General features: G+C 47.6%; 1 protein-coding gene across 1 annotated transcript in view; it reads right to left on the bottom strand.

Moving 5' to 3' along the window:
- Positions 1-10,668: 10,668 nt before the first annotated feature.
- LOC307037586 (fibroblast growth factor 12-like) overlaps positions 10,669-20,086 on the bottom strand; it is a 16,690-nt gene continuing 7,272 nt past the window's right edge. Inside the window, exons 4-5 of the mRNA XM_079678622.1 lie at positions 18,812-19,010; positions 10,669-15,262 (exon numbers count right to left, since the gene is read on the bottom strand). Of these exons, the coding sequence (XP_079534748.1) occupies positions 15,108-15,262; positions 18,812-19,010 (354 nt within the window). The 3' untranslated portion in view covers positions 10,669-15,107. The remainder of the gene's footprint in view (positions 15,263-18,811; positions 19,011-20,086) is intronic.

Genomic DNA, 20,086 nt, shown 5'->3' with positions numbered 1-20,086 from the left:
CCTCTGTAGGTCTGAGAGTCTCTCCTCAGTGTCTCTGGTTCCTCTGCAGGTCTGAGAGTCTCTCCTCAGTGTCTCTGGTTCCTCTGCAGGTCTGAGAGTCTCTCCTCAGTGTCTCTGGTTCCTCTGCAGGTCTGAGAGTCTCTCCTCAGTGTCTCTGGTTCCTCTGTAGGTCTGAGAGTCTCTCCTCAGTGTCTCTGGTTCCTCTGCAGGTCTGAGAGTCTCTCCTCAGTGTCTCTGGTTCCTCTGCAGGTCTGAGAGTCTCTCCTCAGTGTCTCTGGTTCCTCTGTAGGTCTGAGAGTCTCTCCTCAGTGTCTCTGGTTCCTCTGTAGGTCTGAGAGTCTCTCCTCAGTGTCCCTGGTTCCTCTGCAGGTCTGAGAGTCTCTCCTCAGTGTCTCTGGTTCCTCTGTAGGTCTGAGAGTCTCTCCTCAGTGTCTCTGGTTCCTCTGCAGGTCTGAGAGTCTCTCCTCAGTGTCTCTGGTTCCTCTGCAGGTCTGAGAGTCTCCTCAGTGTCTCTGGTTCCTCTGCAGGTCTGAGAGTCTCTCCTCAGTGTCTCTGGTTCCTCTGCAGGTCTGAGAGTCTCTCCTCAGTGTCTCTGGTTCCTCTGCAGGTCTGAGAGTCTCTCCTCAGTGTCTCTGGTTCCTCTGCAGGTCTGAGAGTCTCTCCTCAGTGTCTCTGGTTCCTCTGCAGGTCTGAGAGTCTCTCCTCAGTGTCTCTGGTTTCTCTGCAGGTCTGAGAGTCTCTCCTCAGTGTCTCTGTTTCCTCTGCAGGTCTGAGAGTCTCTCCTCAGTGTCTCTGGTTCCTCTGCAGGTCTGAGAGTCTCTCCTCAGTGTCTCTGGTTCCTCTGCAGGTCTCAGAGTCTCTCCTCAGTGTCTCTGTTTCCTCTGCAGGTCTGAGAGTCTCTCCTCAGTGTCTCTGGTTCCTCTGCAGGTCTCAGAGTCTCTCCTCAGTGTCTCTGGTTCCTCTGCAGGTCTCAGAGTCTCTCCTCAGTGTCTCTGGTTCCTCTGCAGGTCTGAGAGTCTCTCCTCAGTGTCTCTGGTTTCTCTGCAGGTCTGAGAGTCTCTCCTCAGTGTCTCTGGTTCCTCTGCAGGTCTGAGAGTCTCCTCAGTGTCTCTGGTTCCTCTGCAGATCTGGGAGTCTCTCCTCAGTGTCTCTGGTTCCTCTGTAGGTCTGAGAGTCTCTCCTCAGTGTCTCTGGTTCCTCTGCAGGTCTGAGAGTCTCCTCAGTGTCTCTGGTTCCTCTGCAGATCTGGGAGTCTCTCCTCAGTGTCTCTGGTTCCTCTGCAGGTCTGAGAGTCTCCTCAGTGTCTCTGGTTCCTCTGCAGATCTGGGAGTCTCTCCTCAGTGTCTCTGGTTCCTCTGCAGGTCTGAGAGTCTCTCCTGACGACAGTGCTATCTCTAATACCAGGAGTGCTATCTCTAATACCAGAGCGCGGTTATAGCTCGTTTGGAAGTTTATGTAACTTTCATTTCATTTATTTTCACTTAATCGTTTATTTGAAGACATCTACAAGTCTGCCCCCCCACTGTAGAGCCTTGCCCCCCCAGCTGCCCCCCCATTGTAGAGCCTTTCCCCCCCAGCTGCCCCCCCCCCCCCATTGTAGAGCCTTTCCCCCCCCAGCTTCCCCCCCACTGTAGAGCCTTTCCCCCCCAGCTGCCTCCCCACTGTAGAGCCTTTCCCCCCCATTGTAGAGCCTTTCCCCCCCACTGTAGAGCCTTTCCCCCCAAGCTGACAACCCATTGTAGAGCCTTCTCCCCCCATCTGCCCCCCCATTGTAGAGCCTTTCCCCCCCATCTGCCCCCCCCATTGTAGAGCCTTTCCCCCCAGCTGCCCCCCCATTGTAGAGCCTTTCCCCCCCATCTGCCCCCCCCATTGTAGAGCCTTTCCCCCCAAGCTGACAACCCATTGTAGAGCCTTCTCCCCCCATCTGCCCCCCCATTGTAGAGCCTTTCCGCCCAGCTGCCCCCCCATTGTAGAGCTTTTCCCCCCAAGCTGACAACCCATTGTAGAGCCTTTCCCCCCCATCTGCCCCCCCATTGTAGAGCCTTTCCCCCCAGCTGCCCCCCCATTGTAGAGCCTTTCCCCCCAGCTGCCCCCCCATTGTAGAGCCTTTCCCCCCCATCTGCCCCCCATTGTAGAGCCTTTCCCCCCCATCTGCCCCCCATTGTAGAGCCTTTCCCACCCAGCTTCCCCCCCATTGTAGAGCCTTTCCCCCCAGCTTCCCCCCCATTGTAGAGCCTTTCCCCCCCAGCTGACCCCCCATTGTAGAGCCTTTCCCCCCCAAGCTGACAACCCATTGTAGAGCCTTTCCCCCCCATCTGCCCCCCCATTGTAGAGCCTTTCCCCCCCAGCTGACCCCCCATTGTAGAGCCTTTAACCCCCATCTGCCCCCCCATTGTAGAGCCTTTCCCCCCCAGCTTCCCCCCCTCTGTAGAGCCTTCCCCCCCATCTTCCCCCCCATTGTAGAGCCTTTCCCCCCCAGCTTCCCCCCCTCTGTAGAGCCTTCCCCCCCAGCTGCCCCCCCATTGTAGAGCCTTTCCCCCCCCAGCTTCCCCCCCACTGTAGAGCCTTTCCCCCCCCAGCTTCCCCCCCACTGTAGAGCCTTCCCCCCCCCAGCTGACCCCCTACTGTAGAGCCTTCCCCCCCCAGCTGACCCCCCACTGTAGAGCCTCCCCCCCAGCTTCCCCCCACTGTAGAGCCTTTCCCCCCAGCTGCCCCCCCACTGTAGAGCCTTTCCCCCCCAGCTGCCCCCCCACTGTCGAGCCTTTCCCCCGAGCTTCCTCCCCACTGTAGAGCCCTGCCCCCCAGCTGACCCCCCACTGTAGAGCCTTGCCCCCCCAGCTGCCCCCCCACTGTCGAGCCTTTCCCCCCAGCTTCCTCCCCACTGTAGAGCCCTGTCCCCCAGCTGACCCCCCACTGTAGAGCCTTTCCCCCCAGCTGCCCCCCGACTGTAGAGCCTTGCCCCCCCAGCTGCCCCCCCACTGTCGAGCCTTTCCCCCCAGCTTCCTCCCCACTGTAGAGCCCTGTCCCCCAGCTGACCCCCCACTGTAGAGCCTTTCCCCCCAGCTGCCCCCCCACTGTCGAGCCTTTCCCCCCCAGCTGACCCCCCACTGTAGAGCCTTTTCCCCCAGCTGCCCCTCCCACTGTAGAGCCTTTCCCCCCAGCTGCCCTCCCACTGTAGAGCCTTTCCCCCCCAGCTGACCCCCCACTGTAGAGCCTTTTCCCCCAGCTGCCCCTCCCACTGTAGAGCCTTTCCCCCCAGCTTCCTCCCCACTGTAGAGCCCTGCCCCCCAGCTGACCCCCCACTGTAGAGCCTTTCCCCCCAGCTGCCCTCCCACTGTAGAGCCTTTCCCCCCCAGCTGAACCCCCACTGTAGAGCCCTGCCCCCCAGCTGACCCCCCACTGTAGAGCCTTTCCCCCCCAGCTGCCCCCCCACTGTCGAGCCTTTCCCCCCCAGCTGCCCCCCCACTGTAGAGCCTTTCCCCCCCAGCTGCCCCCCCACTGTAGAGCCTTTCCCCCCCAGCTTCCTCCCCACTGTAGAGCCCTGTCCCCCAGCTGACCCCCCACTGTAGAGCCTTTCCCCCCAGCTGCCCCCCGACTGTAGAGCCTTGCCCCCCCAGCTGCCCCCCCACTGTCGAGCCTTTCCCCCCAGCTTCCTCCCCACTGTAGAGCCCTGTCCCCCAGCTGACCCCCCACTGTAGAGCCTTTCCCCCCAGCTGCCCCCCCACTGTCGAGCCTTTCCCCCCCAGCTGACCCCCCACTGTAGAGCCTTTTCCCCCAGCTGCCCCTCCCACTGTAGAGCCTTTCCCCCCAGCTGCCCTCCCACTGTAGAGCCTTTCCCCCCCAGCTGACCCCCCACTGTAGAGCCTTTTCCCCCAGCTGCCCCTCCCACTGTAGAGCCTTTCCCCCCCAGCTGACCCCCCACTGTAGAGCCTTTTCCCCCAGCTGCCCCCCGACTGTAGAGCCTTTTCCCCCAGCTGCCCCTCCCACTGTAGAGCCTTTCCCCCCCAGCTGACCCCCCACTGTAGAGCCTTTTCCCCCAGCTGCCCCCCGACTGTAGAGCCTTTTCCCCCAGCTGCCCCCCCACTGTAGAGCCTTTCCCCCCAGCTTCCTCCCCACTGTAGAGCCTTTCCCCCCCAGCTGACCCCCCACTGTAGAGCCTTTCCCCCCAGCTGACCCCCCACTGTAGAGCTTTTCCCCCCAGCTGCCCCTCCCACTGTAGAGCCTTTCCCCCCAGCTGCCCTCCCACTGTCGAGCCTTTCCCCCCAGCTTTCTCCCCACTGTAGAGCCTTTTCCCCCAGCTGCCCCCCCACTGTAGAGCCTTTCCCCCCCAGCTGACCCCCCACTGTAGAGCCTTTCCCCCCAGCTGACCCCCCACTGTAGAGCTTTTCCCCCCAGCTGCCCCTCCCACTGTAGAGCTTTTCCCCCCAGCTGCCCTCCCACTGTAGAGCCTTTCCCCCCAGCTTCCTCCCCACTGTAGAGCCCCGCCCCAAGACCTGAGGTTGGTCCGGGTGGGGGGTGGGGGGGGGGGAGGTTGGCAGAGCGGAGGGAGCGAGTGGGAGTGTGTCTGTGGAGGAGGTCAGTCAGGTGGGGGGGCCAGGTTATGGAGGGCTTTGTATGTCATACAGCTCCCACAATACAATCATACATGTTACAGAGGTCTTCACGCTGAGAGCTTTCATTACAACCCACATCAACACAGAGCTGCTACTTTGGGTGGATATACATCACTCAACAGGACATCAGTTCTCCCATAGTACAATAGCCTCCTCATGTTGGGAGCTTGGACCAATCCACTTTAGTGGTACAGGCATTTTTCACCTCCTGAGACATCTCAGGGAGACTATCACAATCTAGTGACATTCCAAAAGCAATGTGATCTGACATTGATGCCTCATACACAATCTCAATTGATCTTACAATGTCCTGGGCGTTAGCCGTGCTTATGCAATGGTCAAGCCATGAAGTTGTGTGCCAGGCCTCGCTTATATACGAGTAGCTATCTGTAGGCAGAAGTATTTAGCTTGATAATATAAGATTGTTATCATCACAGAACTGTAGCAGATGCTTAGCAAAGGACCTTTTGTCTGATATGTCAGCATTCATATCCCCCACTCCATGAACACTGGTGGAATGATTATCAACAATAAAAGAATGTATAAAAGCAAGTCTGTTCAGGTGTTCCTCTTCATTATGCTGTGACTCATATGGTGTTTCTACATTGAGAATGCTAAACTCCTTGTTATTCATTTTGATCTGTACAGCAACACACCAGTCAACTTCAAGCCTGATGACATTAATGACAGCGTCCAGCTTGTTGTGCCACAGGATAGCCCCGCCCCCTGCTATCCTTCCTCTCACTATTCCCACAGATAGGTCCGTAGTGGACTCACCAGCCCCGTGGAAATTGTTATTAAGAGAGCTCAACTTTCCCAAGTCCTGCTTTGGTAAGAAAGTTTCTTGCAAGCATAAAATGTCACATGTTTGTAGCAAGTTGTCCATCACTACACGTCGGATCCTATCAGCAGCGCTGTTGCCCAGGCGCAGCCCGTGACAGTTAAATGATCCAACCCGCATAACGTTTAGCTCAGCAGCTCAGCCGTAGCCCCGTTCAGTACCCTCGCACCAGCAGTAGGTCTAGCTCTGCTGCTAGCCCCTATCACCTCCGCTTTACGTGGTTCATAGTATCGCCTCACAACTGAGCCTTCAGGCCAGAGTTCTGGGTTAAACATCTCCGGAACGTCATTGCACTCAGCACACACTTTAAAGGAGCTATATCTGTTGCTCGCTGTGTCAATACGGTGACAGTTAACATCACGGCGGAGTTGTTCAGTTAGATATTCGGACAGTGTCTCAGCATCAAGGTCTGGGGGCAAAAACACTCACCAACTTCCCAACAAGCTGTTTAGATGAGGCAGACTAGCCCTCGGCCCTATTCCTCCGACCTCGGCCCTGTTTCACAACTTGACTCCATACCTGCGAATTTACTGCAGTTCCTCCAGGGCTCTCAGGCACTCTCGGTCCCTGACGCAGCAACCGGGTCAACACAGTTGTGATGTACATCAGTAGAAGAGCCGGGGGGGCTCGCATCCTTCACCGACACCGCACCATCCCGGCCATCACCCTGAGCGCTCCCACAGGCAGTTTCAGCGTCACTCGGTACAGCCGGTCCTCCACCATGACTCGGCTCCAGCTGGCGTTCTACGGCAGCCACAGCACGCAGGTCCTCACCGATATCTGCCTGGACTTCCACTACGGGTCTTAACGCGCAAACCTCGCTGTGCAGTCGCTCCATCTAGCTCAGCAGGTTGGACACATCCAGGCTGTTAAACGTAACAGGCGGCAGCTCACCCAGGTAGGGGAGACAACACGGGGGATGTTTTCACTCATTTAGCACTTTTAGGCAGCTTTTGATATTGTTTGCATCCTTCTGGTTGCCTCTAAAGGCCACAGGCCGCTGATTGGTTTCAGGACAGAGTTCAAACAACGTCTTTTTAGAAGTCTCGATCCACTCGGAATCGAAGGTGTTAGATGCTACAAGGACTAGCTCGTCCTGGGTCATAGTTTTTTTTTGACACACACAGAACAACGTAACAAATAAACAAATCTAAGCTTTTTTATTGGTTGTAATTTACATAGATACATTTGATTGGGTTAAAATGTACATATTCTTCCTGTTATGTCTGCCTGCTTTATTTGACCTAATGCAAAGTGACCTGCTCTATCGAAATCAGTCGCATTGACCCGAAGACATAGTTTGAGTTGTGTACACTGTTGGAAAGAGGAGGTTCCTAGCTTTCTAATGATATCAGGATGGTTTTTGTTCTCCAAATATTAAGCAAAATATGTCACATTATATAATGACTGTCACCGAGTCGTCATTTTGAGAAAAAGGCCTTCAAAGTTTCCTCTTCTCTGGAATCCATCGATCTGATTGGTTATTAGCAAATGATCAAAATACTACGGAGGGAAGATATTTTCGTTTGGATTATTGGTCTGGGGGAAACCTGTGTGTGTGTGTGTGTGTGTGTGTGTGTGTGTGTGTGTGTGTGTGTGTGTGTGTGTGTGTGTGTGTGTGTGTGTGTGTGTGTGTGTGTGTGTGTGTGTGTGTGTGTGTGTGTGTGTGTGTGTGTGTGTGTGTGTGTGTGTGTGTGTGTGTGTGTGTGTGTGTGTGTGTGGGGGGGGGGGGGGGGGGGGGGGGTGTGGTGGGGGGGGGGGGTGTGTGTGTGTGTGTCAGGCCCGGCTCCAGGATGAAATGACTGAGTAGGCTGTTAAAAAATCAGAGGGGGCGATTTTTTTTTCACAACAACGAAAAATACTGGCAATGCAATGAATTGACACACCAAGCTTTTTTCCTTCTCACTGCTCTACAATCTCTTTGCTTCTTTATTTGTTATTCTGGATTCACCTCTGTCGTTCTGTTCTTTTCCTTTGATCTTTAATAATAGATAGTGCATTATTAGATGGCCGAACTTGGTTTAACAGACTAACATTGATTTCCTCAATTTATAAATGGACAGGCTCTGTAATTATACCATAACCTTTTCTCCTCTATCCCTTAACTCGTCTTCCTATTCAGATTTACTTACCTCTAGTCAGGTCAGGATTAAAGAAACATTAATCTGGCTGATTTTTTATTTTCTCGATTGAATGTTCAAATCAAGGCCTAAAACCTGGCATTTCATAAGAAAGTGACTAATATATAAACCAAATGTAATATTGGATCAAATGCTACACCAAATGGACAGACACAGATTAAAAATAAAAATAAAGTCCCCTGGTTTGTCTCTGGAGTCTAACTGCCAGGAGAAAAATCAAATCAATGTTCCAAAATCCGTCACGAGATATCGCTCATTGTACCAATATGGTTTACATAATACATAACATATTATTATTCTAGTAAAAGGGCTCGCTTTGGCAAAAACCTGATCCATACAGGCAGCCCTAAATAATAACAAGTAACCATCACGTGTGGTGCTATCTGTAGTTGTCTGTCTTATTTTTTGTTGATGTCAAACAACATGGATTTCAAGTCAATATACGAAAGTAAATCAAGAAATGAAGCAAACAAGCTGATCTTCAAGTTCCTCAAAAACACTGGTCTGAGGACAAGGATTTAATATGAACATTTAATAAATCAACAGTAGGTGGCGATATATGCTCCAAGTGGAAGCGATTCGCCAATAAAGACAAAAGAAGAAGAAGAAGAAGAAGTAGTAGAAGAAGAAACATGCTAACGCTACAAACAGGCACAACACTGTTACTCTGTTTTTACTGACATGTAACATTTGATTTCACCTTGCTCTATCTTTTTTAACGCACGTTCAAAAACGGGAACATTTTCGGGAGTTTCAACCGGGTACCAGCCACCGAAAACGGGGACTCTGCCCGGAAACGGGGACGTTTTGGTCACCCATCCGACTGTGTTTACAGCTAAGCACACACGCTAACATTAAGACTAGCTCACTTGGGGTTGAGGCTTTTTTACACGTTGCTTGACTGCCTGCCCACACATCTGATCTAAACATAGCAACGTGTATTGTGGAAACAAAATATTTAAAGTTATTTAATAATTGTGACATTTATTGTACTTTTTGATGGATGAATGATGCTCAAAGTGAGGGGGCAAATAATACAACTGAGGGGGCAATGCCCCCTTTTGCCCCCTCGTGGCGCCTGTGTGTGTGTGTGTGTGTGTGTGTGTTTTTGCGTTTGTGTTTTTTTTTTTTGTTTCCCTGGGAAAACACTCCCGAGAAACACCGGCTGTTGTTCTGCCTGCTGTGACGTTAAGTTACTCCGTTCTCCGCTTGTAATTATGCCGAAGCTTCAAAGCTGTATTTATCATCTGCATTTGCCGAAACAAGTTTAATATTCTGAAAGCCAAGACTTTGTTTATTTGAATTCAGATGAAAACAAACTGTAACGGACCCTGCCGTGTTATTATCTATGATTAATATACACCTTAATTTCATAATTTCAGCGGAGGGAGGGGGAGCGGCGCTGTGGAAGATCAGAGTGGCGAGTGAGAGCTGTCATCTTCCCTTTACAAGCTTCAAAAATACCTGTAGCTAATGAGATTGAATATAGGCTAACAATCAAAAGTAACAAAATATACACAACTTGATCAGATCGCGTTTTAGATGCGACTTTAGAGTAGAGGGGAATTATTGAAACGGGATTTGTACAGTGTTCCGCGCCGTGTGTATATACGTGTGTTTGTTTGTGTATTTTTGGCATCTGCCGCTGCGAAAATGTGGGGCAGGGCTGAAAAGTGGCCCCCTGGCCCCCCCGCTTCCGGCGCCCTTGATTTGGATACCATCTGTGCCATTTGACCTTTTTCAGGTACCATACAGTACAAATCATTTTATTATCACTATAGGGATTCATTCCATCCCCATGCAAGTGTTTTTCTAATAATAATCATTTTAAATAAATACAAATTCTCTCTCTCTCTATCTCTCTCTATCTATCCATCTCTCTCTCTCTATCTCTCTCTCTCTTTCTATCTCTCTCTCTCTCTTTCTATCTCTCAGTCTCTCTATCTATCCATCTCTCTCGCTCTCTATCTATCTCTCAGTCTCTCTCTCTATTCTCAAGATCCCCAGTAGGAGGGCTTTTATTGTGAAGGAGCTAAAGGGCTTTACTGGGAAGTGAAGTTAAAGCTTTTATTGTGAAACAGCAAGATGTCTTATACCGTAGAGCAGCTCAGAGATGATTGGGAAGACACTTTAGGAAGGCTTTTATTGTGAAAGAGATTGAGAGGACTTTTATTGTGAAGTTTAGTAAAAGCTTTTATTATGAAGGAGCAAGAGGACTATTTCTTTGAATCTCTTAAATACTATTTCTGATTGTGAGACAGATTCAGGACTTTTACTTTGAAGGATCTTATTGTGAAAAATATTATTTGACTTTGAAGCAGCTTGAAATCTTTTACTTTGAAGGCCATACAACTGAATTTCAAAACAAGAGCGTTTTTAACTGAGTTTGATAAACAGATCAATCCAATTGTCTCCATTCTTTTTAATATACAGGTAATGAGTTCTTCTTTACCTTTCACAATAATAATAATAATAATAATAATAATAACTTACATTTATATAGCGCCTTTCATAACCTCAAGGTCACTTATAAAGAAACAATAAAAGCCCTAGTTTGTTCTTTATTGCCCACAGTGAGAGAAAAGGGTAATCCTGTGAAGGAATATTGAATTGAAAAAATAAACAATGAATGAAAGCCTGGTTCAGTTTAAGGAAGCTTCAATGCATAACAAACAAGATATTTTATTTTGTTAAAATAGACCCCAATAAAGCAATGCAGCGAATACCAGATCACCTGCTTTCCTTCTGACCTTTCACAATAAAAGCCTGGCTAGTATTTTGTCTGCTGGATGGAAAATGAAGACGTCTGTTTTATTTAGATTTATGGTAAAGGAAGACTTGTTGGGATAATGAAGGTAGAAGATTATATTTTGTTAAAAAAGACCCCAATGTGCAGCGCTATGGGAAATGAAAGGGGGCCCAGTATGGAGCCTTGCGGTACTCCAAAGATAATTAGAACGGAGTAAGACCGATGTAACAGTGGCCTCTCACATTTCTGACACTACTAAGTATAACTAACACATATTAACACATCTCCTGCAGTCAATAACATCTTATAAACAGAACTCAGAAAGACGAGAAGACACAGAAGCTTTTATTTCCTTTTTATTTTCAATAATCGTTTTCATCCTGCTGCGTATTTGCGATGACTTTTTTTGTTTTCCTCTAATATATGACGCGTTATATGAAGGTGTGTCAGAAAAAAGTGCAAACATCAGCGAAACAAGAAAATACGTTTTTTTCAAACAGCTCGTCGTCATCCTCTGTCTGTGTGTGGGCGATGACATCATCATTATGCAACAGACCGAGCCTCATTTTTTTTTTGGGATAAAGTTACAGACAGAGCAGCAGCAGGTCTGACGGATAAACTGGACCTCATTATCAGCTCATTACATGTGAAGTTATTAGGACGTGAAATCAGATTAAAAAAGCCGACCTGCTGCTGACTCTTTAACTGCAGAGTCCTTTCTACTCTTGCTACGTCCTATTTACACACGGATGCTGCCTTCAGGGGACGCTAGATTTACCGTAAATACACGTTTACGTCATGTGGACGTTAATGTAATTCCCATTTTAGGACCAATCAATGCCCAACTGGTCATTACGGTTAAATTATTTGAGAAATGTATTGGAAGTGATAAAAAACTCCAAAATTGTCATTTAATTCCCAATTTGATTTGAAAAAGGTAACTTTAATAAATAAATATGAACGGGATTTTCTTTTTAAATCAGTCTGAAGGCGCTGTCATTACACTTAAATTTCCTTTCTTATATGCTCCTTTTAGAGGAAGACATTTAAAGTATAATTTACTTTGTAACGTGATTTCCTGGCGGGCCCTGAAGGCAGCGTTGGACGTTTGTAAAGAGGACTCTCGTGTTTCAACATTCCTGTCGAGTGTTTTGGTTGAAGTCTCACGAACATGAACGAACATTCCCTTCTCGGACCGGAGGAGCTAACGGTGAAACGCCGCGAGCGTTCCCGTTAAAATCCTCGTTTTGGTCCGACCCCGAAACCCCGAACTGGAAGACTTTCTCTCAGAGGCAGTACGGTGGATTTTGATTGGTTCCTTCCTTTCTTTCAGTCCATCCATCCGTCCGTCCATTTGCAACCAAATGGAAAAAAGAAAAATCCCGGGCCGTGGCAGCCAATCCGAGTCGAGCTCAGTAGCCCCGCCCCCTCAATTTACTGAATTCAAAAAGGCGGCAGAATCAGCAGCGTGGTTAATGACGGAGCGTCAGATAATGTCAGCATTATGATTACGTTTTCCTCTAAATTAAAACTTGTCTTTCATTCTGAAGGTTTGGTGCGTCGGCTGATTGGAGGAGACGAAGTTTCCCAAAAAGCATCTTTGAATGAATTCAAAAGTAAGCGTTTAATTCCCTGTCTGCAGTCTGAAGCTCTAATGCACCTTTTTAGGGATTCATCTTCAATTTGATGTATTTATTTTATTTTGATTAAACTTTTTGATCTTTGTATCCTGAATGCAAATTAGGAATTTTAATTATAAAAAAATGTGGCTTTAAATTCCTATTTGATGGAGTCTTGCTCTGGATGAAGAAGAGCAGGGGTCAAACTTGATTTAAAAAAAAAAAAAAAAGATATTTTACTTAATATTTTTTTAAATAGAACAAGAAGTCATAAAATAAATAGATTTCTCAAAATGAAATGATATAATTACCTGACAATGACCTGAGGAACAATTTGAGGCAAAACGCTTAAAATAAATTGTAAATGTTTTCATGAAAAAAGTCAAAATGTAATTTCTATTAATGAGAAAAAGTGCAAAACCTACGCAACACAATCAGGTGATAACTTCTCTGCTTCTGCTCTGCGAACTTTATCAAACATTTAAAGAGATGATTGATAGTATTATTATTTATAGGAAGGCAGTGATTTTATAACGCTGAGGATAAACAAACAGGAAGTGGAGCCTGTTGTTGTTGTTGTTTACTGTAAACTGGGAAGATGCTTCTGGAAAACCTCTGGAGAATAAAGGGATCAAGAAGAGGAAGAGGAGGAGGAGGAAGATGAAGGTTCTGCAGGTTGACGGTCGGGCAGTGCAGCGCCTCGTCTCAACGTCTCACATTACAAATAAATAATAATAATAATAATATAAATATTTACAGGAAGAGAAGCTGTTTGTTTCCGGGCAGAGAATCCATTTAGAAACTGAGAAATAAATAAATCCATTCCATTTTTTAGATTTTTTTGTGTGTGTTTTTGTTCAGGGGTGAGGATGAGGAAGATGAGACGAGGTCGCAGTGAAACAGCTTCAGATCAGGCAGTGCTCTTCGTCTCAACGAAGCAGGGCAGTGTTAGAATAAAGTCCCCAAATCCTCCAATCAGCCGACACCTGAACGCACCACGGACTCTGAGATGCGCTGACGCCAGAAACACACTTTAGTTTTGCACTTAATAAATACGTTAACATATTTTTCCACAATTTAACAATTTCAGTGTTTTCTATCATGGCCTCAGCCTGAGCCAGAGAACATCCGGATTCCCAGGTTCACTGAACGCCTCATGACTTAAAGACGTGTTTTGCGAGGTATGGTGCGTTCACTGCACGCTAAAACCTTTAGAAACTGACTTTTCTGGTTCTTTATGACTTAAAAATAATACATTTGGACTCATAATCAAATATCAAACCTGCAATGTGAGCAAGAAATGTAGAAATGTTTGATTTAAATGATTAATCTTTTACAACAAAACGCGCCGCTACGCTGATGACGTGTCGCGGTTTTGACTGAATTTCAAAATCAAATATATTTTAAATCCAACAATACAATCAGCCGTGAGAAACATAACCAATCAGGAAGCTGCTGTGATATTAATTGGGGGTTGGCAAGCGGGATAAAGGTGCCAGAACCCCCTTCTTTTTTAAAGTGCACCAATCAGAGCGCAGCGTGACGACTGCATCACAACAACCCGCCCCCCCCGAATACAGTCGTGTTTCTGTGCACGTTTTGAGGCTTGTGAAAACATGCAGCGTGAAAACTCAATCAGCTGTTAGTGTCGTAGTGTTAATCATCAAACACCCAAAAAAACATCAAACCCGCTCAGTCCCTGAACGCATCACGAAGACGGAGCTTTGCTCACATTCCTCAAGATTACTGATTTCAAACGAGCTTCCTCCGTCCAGGCAGAACATCCTCAGCGTTTTTTATTCTTTTTTAAATATCATGACATGTTTTTGTCCCTTTTCTAAAATCGACAGAATCCTTATATTTTTTTAATCCAAGTTTAAATTTGCTTTTTGTTATATTTTCTCTTCTTTACCAACGACTTTAAGCTTTTTATTTCCTCTAAATATGGTAATCAAGACGAAGAAAGAGGGACAGGAAATGTCCTTTAACCTTTGTACGTTCAGAAAACCCTCCGCCTCTGAACACCAAGGGATCGATGACGTCTGATACGAGCTACGATAGTTCCACGTCTCTGAAGTGAGAGGGGAGCCGCCCGGAGGAAGTCCGAGTAAAAGCTGACATCGCAGGAATGTGACGATTCTGCAAAACATGCAGAAATCTGCTCCTGGAAGCCTCTAGAAACCAGGTTACCTCCGTATCCCTCCGCCTCTGGGACTAGTTTATCTCTCTACATCCCCCGAAAAACAATAACTAAACAACAAAGATGATGCACGAACAGAAACTCTTCTCTCTGATTGGACAGAACAGCACGGACAAGAAGAAGCAGAAGAAGAAGCGCGTGAAAGTGCGAGCGTTCATCAGGACGTGAGGTGGAGTTTCTACATGGCTGAAAGCTTCAGAGTCTCAGCGGTGATTCATGGAGAGCCACCAGCAGGGCTTTTTGCATAACATGTAAATCATCATCATCATCATCATCACCATCATCATCATCATCATCATCATCATCATCATCATCATCATCATCATCGACCCCCTCCCAGTCTGCTTCCAGCTCATATAGTCCTAAAGTGAACCCGGACATGTTGAAGACCCCAAAGTGTACGACAGAGAGGCCCAGAAGGTCTCCTGCTGGGACCATGAGGGGGGTTCAGGGACTCTGGCTCGTTGGGAGTGGACACAGAAGAGATAATAACGCTCAGCATGTGAGAAGCGGACTCCTCAGTCACCTCCAAAGTGCTCTCTCTCATCTGAGGCTCCTCCAGCGATGCTCTGCTGGAGGAGCCTCAGGTGGTCTCTGTCGTATCGACGCTGTGCACCAATGACACGCCTTCTCACTACTGTGATCATTAACGCCACTTATTGAGCTCATTGCCCAACACACTATACACTCCTACCATAAGACTTCAGGGTCCTAAATTGCCCAGGTTCACGGTGCTGGTAGCCAGACTCTCCCCCCCCCCCCTCCCTCCCCCCTCCCCAAAAAAACATGAACATTTTTCTTTTTTTTCTTGTAGATTTTTTAGCTTCTTTTTTTTGTTTTGTCGTCGTCGGTGTGGTTGTTGCTGAACAGAGGGAGTGTTACAAAGGGAGATCCCCTCCTCCTCCCCCCCCCTCCTCCTCCTGGCCTGTAGGGGGCGCTGCACGCTATGACGCGTCCTGCTCTGTGAGCTCCTCGTCCTCCGGCTGCTCCTCGGGATCCTCCAGGCCTTGTCTGTCCTCCCCGTTAATCGTCGGGCTCCTCGACGACTTCAGAAGCTTCTCCTCCAGGTCGTGGAGCGACGGCTCCTTGTACATGCACACTGCGGAGGAAAGAGAAGAAGAAGAAGAAGAAGAAGAAGAAGAAGAAGAAGAATTAATAATACATATATATTCTTATCCGCTAGGACGATCCATGCAGACTGCAGAGAAACAACAAGAACATTTACTTGATCTGGTATTTTAGTAAAAGTAGAAGTACTCAGATCTTGTTCTTGAGTAAAAGTAAAAGTACTCAGATCTTGTTCTTGAGTAAAAGTAGAAGTACTCAGATCTTGTTCTTGAGTAAAAGTAGAAGTACTCAGATCTTGTTCTTGAGTTAAAGTAGAAGTACTCAGATCTTGTACTTGAGTAAAAGTAGAAGTACTCAGATGTTGTACTTGAGTAAAAGTAGAAGTACTCAAATCTTGTTCTTGAGTAAAAGTAGAAGTACTCAGATCTTGTACTTGAGTAAAAGTAGAAGTACTCAGATCTTGTACTTGAGTAAAAGTAGAAGTACTCAGATCTTGTTCTTGAGTAAAAGTAGAAGTACTCAGATCTTGTACTTGAGTAAAAGTAGAAGTACTCAAATCTTGTTCTTGAGTAAAAGTAGAAGTACTCAGATCTTGTTCTTGAGTAAAAGTAGAAGTACTCAGATCTTGTTCTTGAGTAAAAGTAGAAGTACTCAGATCTTGTTCTTGAGTAAAAGTAGAAGTACTCAGATCTTGTACTTGAGTAAAAGTAGAAGTACTCAGATCTTGTTCTTGAGTAAAAGTAAAAGTACTCAGATCTTGTTCTTGAGTAAAAGTAGAAGTACTCAGATCTTGTTCTTGAGTAAAAGTAGAAGTACTCAGATCTTGTACTTGAGTAAAAGTAGAAGTACTCAGATCTTGTACTTGAGTAAAAGTAGAAGTACTCAGATGTTGTACTTGAGTAAAAGTAGAAGTACTCAAATCTTGTTCTTGAGTAAAAGTAGAAGTACTCAGATCTTGTTCTTGAGTAAAAGTAGAAGTACTCAGATCTTGTCCTTGAGTTAAAGTAGAAGTAATCAGATCTTGTACTTTAGTAAAAGTAGAAGTACTCAGATCTTGTACTTGAGTAAAAGTAGAAATACTCAGATCTTGTTCTTGAGTAAAAGTAGAAGTACTCAGATCTTGTTCTTGAGTAAAAGTAGAAGTACTCAGATGTTGTACTTGAGTAAAAGTACTCATGGATGCGTCTTGACAGCTGTCCCTATGGGCCTATGGTTGATGACGTGGTGCTGAAGGGCAAACGTAGCACAGCGAGGGCTACACGTCGTTCCAAAGGGGAACACTTGCCACTCGTACACCGCAGGAGGATCTTCACTGCTGTCTCACCAAACGAATCTGAGCAGGGCTCGATCATCTGGGAGGAGTCCAACCTGGAGGAACCTGTCCTTGATCTCTCCACTGATTGCTCTCTGAAGCGGAGCAGGACTCCCAGGAGAGAGGCTCCTAAGCTCGGCCCAGGCTACAGGTCGTCATTGAGATCTTGCCCTCGATACTGAAAGGAGCAGTTGAACACCAGTCTGTTGTCGCCATTATGGTGTACCATGTGGTGAGGAATGAGCCACGACCTTCCTCTACTGGTTCTTCAGGGTCACACTTGATGACAGAGCCTGCTTTGATCAGCTTTTCCATCTCCACTTTGTAGGCTTCAGCCTGCGTAGGCTTCTTTCTATACTCCGTAGACTGGGCATGCCGGCTTCTGTAGTAGCTTGAAGGAGTGGCATGTCCTTCTGGCGTAGCAGCGGGGTGGCATAACGGGGCATGCCGTTAACCTGGACTCTGATGGTTTTGGTCTGCAGGATACCGATGGCCTCTCGGTCCTCCCTCGAAAGTGTGACTAGTTTCTCGCTTCTGAAAGAAAGAGTGTCGACCTGCCCCAACATCTCGACATGTCTCATCAGCTCGCTCCCCTGCGGTGTTACTGATGTGAAAAGGCACTGCTGTGCGATATGATGGACAACACTGGCTGGCCCTGCAGCGTCCAGCCTAGCCTCGTGTGAATGGCAGCCGGTCGTCCTTTAGGGCTCAACCTGACTGGTCCAATGAGAAGCAGAGGCTTCACATTGGTGAGGGTCCGGATGCGAAGGCCAATGAGGTGCGTGGTCTGCTAGTCCAATGTGAGCAGTGGTGAAGGAACCTGTAATCTTGAACCTGGTCTTCGGCTTGGCAGGAGAAGAAATGGAGAAGGAGACTGATGCACCACGAAGGGTCTGCACATCCTGTCTGAGTGCGTAGTGGCAAGTCCTCTGGGGTCCTTGCACACCTAACTTCTCTGCAGCCTCTGGCAGGAGCATAGTTCTCTCTCTCATCCAGTATGTCATAGGTGTCGATGGATCGATCCCTATAATGGATGCGAACTTGGACGACTTTCAGAAGGACTTGGCTGCCTTCAGGCACAGTACCTTAGTCGTGGCCCTCATGGCAAGTTTCTCCACGTGTGTTGCTGAGGCTGTCTCCTGAGGTGGTCTCCAGTTCACATCATGCAGCAGCTGGAGATGTTTCCCTTGGCTGAGGCACAGCACCAACACCTCTTGTTCCTTCTTATCCATGCTGTCAGCTGATCTTTGTTCAGCTTGGTCTGCTGTACACTGACTGAGGTATTAGTCCTCATTATTACAGTACGGACAGTATGGCTTACTCTTGTTCCCTTTGAAGGAGTGACCTGGAACTTGATCGTTTGGTTTCTTACAAGTGTCCTTGGAACCATGGAGCAACGAGCTGAGCTCAGGCCTGGCCTCCTTTACTGACTTAGGCAGACAAACATGGTGTGTGTGTTGGTGTGTGTGGTTCTCCTTTATTTACACACGACACTAAGGAAACACTGAAGACGGCACAACTGTATAACTTTCCTGTAACTTAACTTCTGACGCACATTACCCTCTGATGCATGACGTCACTCTAAACACGTGGGTTAGCCCCTCCCACTATGAAGATATGACTGAACAGGTATCAACTCTGTGTGATAACTGAATATATATAACAATAAGGTATCACTTAGGGGCCTTTTCTTCACATGTATTTCATATAACAATATATATACTGTATTTATAAATATGTACACACACACACACGTTATGTGAGTATGCAGAGGATGAAGGACGTGAAGAAGAGGAGAAGATGAGAGGAAGGGTAAGGGGAGAGTTGACAGGTATTTTTAAATGAAGATGGGGGGGGGGGCTGTAAGCAGATCCTGAGTGTTCTGTTAATCCTCCATCTGTGATATTAGATCTTCTGCAGGACGACCTCTGCTGAGCGCACCTGAACACACCACGACCTTTAGAGGCTGGTGGTGCGTTCAGGTGCTTCTGATCAACTCATGGTGAGTTCAGGGACTTCTGATCAGCTCATGGTGCGTTCAGGGGCTTCTGATCAACTCACGGTGAGTTCAGGGGCTTCTGATCAACTCAGTGTGTGTGTGTGTGTGTGTGTGTGTGTGTGTGTGTGTGTGTGTGTGTGTGTGTGTGTGTGTGTGTGTGTGTGTGTGTGTGTGTGTGTGTGTGTGTGTGTGTGTGTGTGTGTGTGTGTGTGTGTGTGTGTGTGTGTGTGTGTGTGTGTGTGTGTGTGTGTGTGTGTGTGTGTGTGTACCTTCGATGGGGCGGGGTACAAAGTGTGAGCAGGGCTTGGTCTTCTTCACCCGGTTCCCCTTCATGATGACTCCGTCCTTGTTGAGTCCCAGGAACCAGGCCCGGCCCGACTCGTGCTGCCGGTACAGAGTCGAGGAGTAGATCACGTAGTAGTTCTCAAACACTGACTCCTTAAACTTACACTCCGCTGTGAACACATCCTACACACACACACACACACACACACACACACACACACACACACACACACACACACACACACACACACACACACACACACACACACACACACACACACACACACACACACACACACACACACACACACACACACACACACACACACACACACACACACACACACACACACACACACACACACACACACACACACACACACACAGTCAATAAAGACTTGCATAAACAAAAAGCTCAAACACAGAAACTGACGAAGAGGCAGGATTTTCAAAAATAAAAGCTCCATTAAGACACGTAGAAAGAGAAACAGACAGAGAGACAGACAAAGAGACAGACAAAGAGACAGACAGAGAGACAGACAGAGAGACATAGAGACAGACAGAGAGACAGACAGACAGACAGAGAGACAGACAGAGAGACAGACAAAGAGACAGACAGAGAGACATAGAGACAGACAGAGAGACAGACAGACAGAGAGAGAGACAAAGAGACAGACAGAGAGACAGACAGACAGACAGAGAGACAGACAGAGAGACAGACAGACAGAGAGACAGACAGACAGAGAGACAGACAGACAGACAGACAGACAGAAAGACAGGGAGACAGACAGAGAGACAGACAGACAGAGAGACAGACAGACAGAGAGACAGACAAAGAGACAGACAGAGAGACAGACAGACAGACAGAGAGACAGACAGAGAGACAGACAGACAGAGAGACAGACAGACAGAGAGACAGACAGACAGACAGACAGACAGAAAGACAGGGAGACAGACAGAGAGACGACAGACAGACAGAGAGACAGACAGACAGACAGACAGACAGAGAGACAGACAGACAGACAGACAGACAGACAGAGAGACAGAGAGACAGACAGAGAGACAGACAGACAGACAGACAGACAGACAGACAGACAGACAGACAGACAGACAGACAGACAGAGAGACAGAGAGACAGACAGACAGAGACACAGACAGAGAGACAGACAGACAGACAGACAGACAGACAGACAGACAGACAGAGAGAGAAACAGACAGACAGACAGACAGACAGACAGAGAGACAGAGAGACAGACAGA

This window comes from Notothenia rossii (genome assembly GCF_949606895.1).
Source record: "Notothenia rossii genome assembly, chromosome: 4".
NCBI lineage: Eukaryota > Metazoa > Chordata > Actinopteri > Perciformes > Nototheniidae > Notothenia > Notothenia rossii.
This window is presented reverse-complemented; position numbering and strand designations above follow the sequence as displayed.